Source organism: Hippocampus guttulatus, chromosome 1 (assembly GCF_054856545.1).
Source record: "Hippocampus guttulatus isolate MCC_2025c chromosome 1, RoL_Hgut_1.0, whole genome shotgun sequence".
Taxonomy (NCBI): Eukaryota; Metazoa; Chordata; class Actinopteri; order Syngnathiformes; family Syngnathidae; genus Hippocampus; species Hippocampus guttulatus.
Genome location: NC_141261.1, coordinates 1,005,916 through 1,013,243, shown reverse-complemented (window position 1 = coordinate 1,013,243; position 7,328 = coordinate 1,005,916). Strand labels below are relative to the sequence as shown.

Here is a 7,328-nt window from a genome sequence, read left to right as displayed (position 1 = left end):
GCACCATCCCGTGGACAAAGGTTGTAATTTTAAGTCCACTGTACATGATTTGAAATTAACTCCTAAGTAATGCTGAAAGGTTGTAATTTTAAGTCCACTGTACATGATTTGAAATTAACTCCTAAGTAATGCAGAATTTTTTTTTAATTAAAGCTATATTTTACACGTATTCACTGTGAGCTAGTCTGTCAGAAAGGGAAGCAACACACAAAAGAAATTTCACAACATTGGTTTGCTCCACCCAGTAGGCAAGGCACCTGTGACAAGCAGGTTGAACAACAGTTGGAACCAGAATTGCATTTCACCGGTCAGAGAGGAGTTACTTTTTCAAAATGCAACGGCATTGCATACGTTCTTTCATGAACAAAAGAAGCACAAATGGGGTATGCTTGCCCATTTCGTGATGTTTTTCATTTTTATTTTTTTTTAATGGTTACTATCATCTGATTTTATTTGCCCGGACTTGTGATCTGTGTCAACCTGTGGAAATGTGTGGCCCAGTTTTGTCTCACAGACAAGATCTACTCGTGCTCCTTCTTTTGTCTCTTTGCTCTTCCGGAGGAAAATGTGAAATTCAAAAATCGGAATCGACAGCATCGGCCAGCGAGGGTCCTTTCCACAATGAAATTGATCAACCCCAGGCCTTCCCCGATGAGGAGAGGGCCAGTCTTCCTGTGTTTACAATGGACTATCCTCGGATACAAGTTCCCTTTGAATTCACACTCTGGGTACTGCTGGCCTCTTTTGCCAAAATAGGTAAGTCCTTTTTTTTCACTTGTGTCTGTCTGTGGATTAGTTCTTAAAAACCGAATGTATTAAAGCAATATTCATAAACGTTTGCTCTCTCTCCCTTGCTCCTTAAGGTTTCCACATTTACCAAAAAGTCACAATCTGGATCCCCGAGTCCTGCTTGCTGATTGTTATCGGGCTTATCGTCGGCGCTATCATGCATTCCGTTAAAGAGGAACCGCCAGCTGTGCTCACCTCCAATGTCTTCTTCCTCTACATGCTTCCGCTTATCGTCCTGGAAAATGGCTACTTCATGCCCACTCGGCCCTTTTTCGAGAATGTCGGCACGGTGCTGTGGTATGCCGTGGTGGGAACTCTGTGGAACAGCATTGGCATTGGACTCTCACTCTTTGCCATTTGTCAGTTTGAAGTCTTTGGAGTTCAAGATATTAATCTGCAGGTTAGTAATGAGAACAAGCAGCATCGGGTGGATCACATATGAGGCAGATTTGGATGCAAATGTCAAAGGTTGAAAAAAAACTTGTTGCAAAGTGATTTCTTAATATGTTTGTGCTCATATAAGTTTGTGTTCCTGGCAGGAAAATTTGTTATTTGCGTCCATCATCTCTGCAGTGGACCCTGTGGCTGTGCTCGCCGTGTTTGATGACATCGATGTTAATGAGCAGACACACATTGTCATATTTGGAGAGGGACTCTTTAACGATGCTGTGACTGTGGTGAGTTTCCCCCTTTTGAATGGCAACAGTAGAGCGTTGCTATTTTTAGGCAGGGACAAAGACATCGGTCAAATTCCTCATTGTCTCATGGGAACTAACAAGGCAGTCTTTAGTCTGGCTGGGTTTCACTCAAGAAGCTTCCCATTGATCGCATTGACGTACTTTCCTGTATCCTTGTTCGCGGCTATTTGACCTTTGAAAACATCTTGATGACATACAGTACTACCCATCTAAACTGCGGTCGTCTGTGTGAATTTATGGTTTGAAACGCTCTTTTTTTTTTGTCATTGCAGGTACTTTACAGCATGTTTTCCTTTGTGGCAGACATGTCGGCTTTTGAATCTTCAGATGTGTTTTTGGGCGTGGCTCGGTTCTTTGTTGTGGGGGCCGGAGGTCTCCTCTTTGGCCTTGTGTTTGGCTTTGTAGCGGCATTCACCACACGTTTTACCCACAATGCACGACAAATCGAGCCCCTTTTTGTCTTCATGTTCAGCTACTTGGCTTACCTGGCGGCCGAGCTGTTTGCCATTTCCAGTGTCCTTGCGTAAGTAGAACAAGCACACCGTACACATGATCGGCACCAACAGGTGCACACATCTCTACATGGTGCCGATAAGCAACGCAGTCCTATAGAGTCATTCTATTCGTAGAATTCCTTTTGTTGCAGTACTGAAAGGCTCAAGAGATTGTAATGTAGGATGCTCCAGATTCTTGTGGCCTGACAGAACATGACAAACTTGCTCTTCCTCTTTCAAGAAAGAGAGTTCAATGTGATTTGTGAACGCTGTTTACTTAAACATGACTAAACATGCACTGTCGTGGTTTAATTATTTTTTTTTTGGATTGCCCTGCCCATCGGCCCATTTCATAAGGGACACCTGCAAAATTTTGATTGCATAATACAAAAGTAGCGTCAACCCTCGTCTTCACAAGATTATCATATATATATATATATATATATATATATATTTTTTTTTAATGAATGTGTAATGTGTCTGTAGTACACAGTAGAATGGCTTACTCCATCTTGTAGTTAGTGTAATAGTAGTCAATATAGCTTTATGTTTGAACTGGTCACAGCAGTAAAAATTTGTGTTGGTTTGTCTGAGCACAGCTTGTGAAGTCACAGTTTCAGTGTGACAGTTAATTCTTTAGGAGACACAAGACAGGAAAAGCACTTGGAGGATAATGACAGATGCGCTTTTCCGAAAACCTGCATGCGTCTTGACAATACAATACAATACAATACAATATATCTTTACAAAGCGCTTTACAGATCATTTATCACAACACAACAGAACACGTAACATAAAGATTCTAAAATATGATCATAACAACTAAGTACAAAGGCATCTGTTTTTCAAACATCCCACAATTAACAGTGGGCAGTCTGACAAAAAATTAGGGTGATTGATAACTCCCGTGTTCGAATGTCGCATTTTAAGTCAACATGCATAACAAGCCCAATGAGACAAATTGTGCGTGACAAAAGATGGAAGGACCGTGCTATTTATTTTAGAGCAGGAGGGTTCTTCCACAATGATACGCACAGCAAAAAGAAAACAAATAAAAATACTTTTCATTTTCATTCTTTTCAAGAAAATCGGCATCTCTTGCAACCATATCATGAGTGTCCATGCATGTCCGACCCCCTGCAGGATTATAACATGTGCAATTACTATGAAGTACTACGTTGAGGAGAACGTGTCTCAGAGGTCCTGCACGACCATCCGCCATGTGATCAAGATGTTGGCCACCATCTCTGAAACTCTCATCTTCTTCTTCCTGGGGGTTGTGACGATAACCACTGAACACGAGTGGAATTGGGCCTACATCCTGTTCACGCTCCTGTTTGCCCTCCTTTGGAGAGGAATCGGTAAGTGGGGGCTGAACACATCCGTTTGCTCAATCAGATTTCACTCATCTGCTTGAGCTTTCTCCTTTCCCGCAGGCATCCTGGTTCTATCCCAGATTGTAAATCCATTCCGAACCATCCAGTTCACATTCAAGGATCAGTTTGGTCTGGCCTACGGAGGCGTTCGAGGGGCCATCTGCTTTGCTTTGGTCTTCACTCTGCCTGACAGCATCAATAGGAAGAATTTGTTTGTCACCGCTTCCATCGCGATCATCATATTCACTGTTTTCATACAGGTGGGGGCTGTTGCTATGCTTGGCCTCTTGAGTTTTGTCGCTGTAAAAATAGAGTCATGATCAATCGTAAATCCGAATAGCGCATAGTTTTGTCTCTTGGCAGGGTATCAGCATCCGTCCCATCATAGAATATATAAATATCAGGAGGACCAGCAAAGACTTGGGCACCATCAACGTAGAAATACACAACAGGGTAAGACTTATCGTTACACTGAATTATTTGTCTGTTCTGCTTGTTTCATATGATTCAATATTGTGCCAAGGTGATGGAGCACATTGTTTGCGGCATTGAGGACTTATGTGGCCAATGGAGTCACTACTATTGGAAAGACAAGTAGGGATTTAAATGTATAATGAAGTCTGGAATTTATTCAGTGATAACATTCATCCGTGCCTTTTGTTTTCAATCCGTGGCTCAGGTTTAAAAAGTTCAACGACCGCTTTTTGAGACGCATCCTGCTTCGAGACAGCAGAGCAGAGTCCAGTATCGTGTCTCTGTACAAGAAACTTGAGCTGAAGACAGCCATTGATTTGCTGGACACATCTGTGGGGGACCTGAGCGCGGCGCCGTCCATTGTATCGCTTCAGTAAGTGAAAAAAAAAATACTTTATGTCTTGAGAGTTTACTCACTAGAATATTTTTTTCTATTAGGTCTTTGTTAACGTACTTGAAATCTTGAAATACACAAACTTGAACTTTCTTCATTTGAATATTTGTATTGTGTTTTCAATGATTGATTTAGTGGCATTTTTGCAACAATGAATCTCTGGTTGATTTTTCTCACCAGCGACGAGAGGAAAAATTCGTCTCAACCCAATAAGAATTTCCCGACTGCCGATGTGCGGAAGATGCATGACATCCTGTCAAAGAACATGTACAAGATAAGAGAGAGGGTAAGATGAGTGGTTCCAATTTCCAATTCCATTCACTGGGTCATCAACCTGGCGCCCGAGGACCACATGAGTTGCTGAACAATGAAATTAAACTCCTGATATCGTAGCAATGATGAAATCATTGTTGATCATCATCAATGTCTTAATGTACGTAATGACCAATATAATTAAAAGTAGCCTGTGCATTCCTGTGCAGACGATGGCTTACACCAACAAACTCAACCACCCTGACAATAGCCGAGCCAGGGAGATTTTGATTCGCCGACACGCGAGCATCAGGCGCAGCATCCGAGCTGCAAGTTTCCGTGAGATGGTCAGTTTGTTTTTAAAAGTGACACACGTACACGGACCTCAAACAGCCCCCCCCCCCCCCCCCCAAACAGTTCCACTTCATAGACTCCTGATTCTTCTTCTTCCAGCCTGCTCAGAATTTGGCCAAATCCCAAAAATATTACTCCCTGCCACCGGGAGTGGATCCAGAGATTGCTTTTGCACTCAGAAGACAAAGTCATGGTGAGTTCATAAAGTTTAAACATATTTGTCACAAGAACATTTTTACTTAATTTTTTTATGATCCTGCCAATGTGTTTCAGTAGTCAGTGGTGAATTAGGCCGCCGCCGACAACACTCTTCATCCCGTCCCATAATTCCTTTGAGAAGGCTGAACACTGTCAAGGAGTCGACGCGTGCAGTAGGTCAGCCTGATTCATCTCCCGAGGAGGATGTTTTGGAAGAGAGACATCCCGGGGGTCATCCAATCGCAGCCCCACGGAAGCTCAGCTCTGAATGGGATCAGCCTCCCGCGGGGAAGGAGGAAACCGTGGCTCCACCCCCATTACCGGCGCCCCCTGGCTGGGTTGCCGACAGCCAGAACATCAGGGATAACGGGGCTGGAGATCCACTACTCGGACACTTGTCACAGGGGTCTCAAGAGTCTGGGAGGTCCTGAAAGGTTGGACTTGGTTAACTTAACAACCTTGGACACAAATGTCAGTGGAAAAAAACAAAACAAAACTGATGTTAGTGAATGAAGCTTGGCCCTACCCGTATGGTAAACAAGCAGTGCATATCTAAATCATTTTACAGTGAACCCCACTGCTGGGGATAGGGACAGAGTGCGACCATGAATAGCGAAGATTTGCACGTAATGTAATTGACGCCTCCCATGAAAAGCTGGTCGCGCATACGTAGATGCCGCGAGATGGTGGTAAAGCACTCTATATGTCTAAATCAGTGGTTCTTAACCTTGTTAGCGGTACCGAACCCAACCGGTTCATATGCACATTCACCGAACCCTTCATTGGTGAAAAACAAAAATATGACTTTTTAAAAATTCAAGACATAAAAAAGACATTTATTAAAAACGGAAAAAAGTAAATAAAATTTCAACACATAAGTTTATTTGATTTTTTTTTTTTTTAGTTTTACGACGTACTATTACGACAGTCACACGTTGACTAACTACTGAGCAACGAAATTTCCAGCAGCACCGATTGGACCAGCAATGTAATGTGATTATCTGCAGCCAGTGATGGCCAAGCGGGCGTGTCATAACTAATTGACATGTTGAGTCGGGTATTTCTTAGCCTCTGAGGCTCTGTCGAACCCCTGAGATCGTTCCACTGAATCCCCGGGGTTCGATCAAACCCAGGTTAAGAACCACTGTGCATCGATCCTTATTTGACACCAAAATTCCACTAGATGGTGCAAATGCAATGGTGTTATTGCGTTGGCCCGAACAAAAAAAAAAAAAGAAAACGGCAAAAAGGCAAGTTTTTCAGTGAAGATCAGAGGCTCGATCGCCCCAATGCCGTCGCTGAACCACAGCACAATGTTCAGCCGATCAGAATGGCACAGAGTGTAGACCTTCCTTAAAGCCAAATAATCCTACAGATATCTGCCGTATCCATTCCATTCCACTCCAATTCTGTTCGTTGTATTTTTATTTTATTTATTTTTTTCAACCACGGTGGCATCTGTAGCCGTCCTTCAGGTTAATGAAAACGTGAGACATTTTCGGATGGGTGCTGCACTTTATTTGTAGGTTGGTACCTTCAGATAGCCCGCAGAGTCATCTTTTAAAACTGTGAAAACCAAGCATAAATGGATATAATATCATTTCCAAGATCATGACAAATTACACTGACATTTATACCTGTGCTTTTCATAAGCATGAAGAAAATGAATGTGTGTGTTACTTTCCACGGTTAATAATTTAAGATTCAAGACCTCAATTCCGTCTCTCCTTTCGGGATTATAGTCTGTGCTGCATCTTGTATTGAAATTCTCGATTTATATTTATACATCACTCTGCTCTGTGCCTGAAAAATCCTCTTTCCAAAGTCTCAGACACTTGTGACATCACGTCACCTTACAGGAGGTTTCCTACTAAAATCGTATGTTTTCAGACGAAATTTAAAAATTGCAGTGGAGGTAGCGTCTTTGATGTACAAACGTTGAAACCTATATTCTTAAATGTCGACATGTTTTTTTTTTGTAAACTGTCAGATTTTTTTAGATCGTTTTATTTTTTTGTTTATAAGTTTGATCTTGAAAAGCTTGCACACTACGGATTTTTTTCATATGTTGTCATTTATAGCTATGATGTTTCCGAAAAAAAAAAAGTCCACCTGTTGCTGAACCTAACCCTGTGTTAATAAATATGACTAAATATGTTCCTATATTGCATATTATATGAATGTTATTCGATTATTATTATGAAAACCTGATGTGCTTGAGATTAAACAAGGGCAGTTTTTTGTGCTTCTTTTCATTTCCCTTTCCACTACAGTACAAATAACATCGGGTGCCTGTGGG

General features: G+C 41.9%; 1 protein-coding gene across 2 annotated transcripts; it reads left to right on the top strand.

Moving 5' to 3' along the window:
* Positions 1-294: 294 nt before the first annotated feature.
* Positions 295-7,274, top strand: LOC147209949 (sodium/hydrogen exchanger 2-like). Of its 2 annotated transcripts, none has more exons than XM_086121244.1 (13): positions 295-756; positions 864-1,189; positions 1,329-1,466; positions 1,760-2,010; positions 3,125-3,342; positions 3,418-3,617; positions 3,721-3,810; positions 3,881-3,951; positions 4,037-4,204; positions 4,406-4,511; positions 4,708-4,824; positions 4,931-5,024; positions 5,108-7,274. In XM_086121244.1, the coding sequence occupies exons 1-13, from the start codon at positions 489-491 to the stop codon at positions 5,458-5,460; spliced, it is 2,400 nt and encodes a 799-aa protein (XP_085977370.1). In that variant the 5' UTR covers positions 295-488; the 3' UTR covers positions 5,461-7,274. The 2 variants fall into 2 exon arrangements, with proteins under 2 accessions (XP_085977370.1, XP_085977334.1); XM_086121208.1 differs by having other exon boundaries at positions 5,105-7,274.
* The last annotated feature ends 54 nt before the right edge of the window (positions 7,275-7,328 follow it).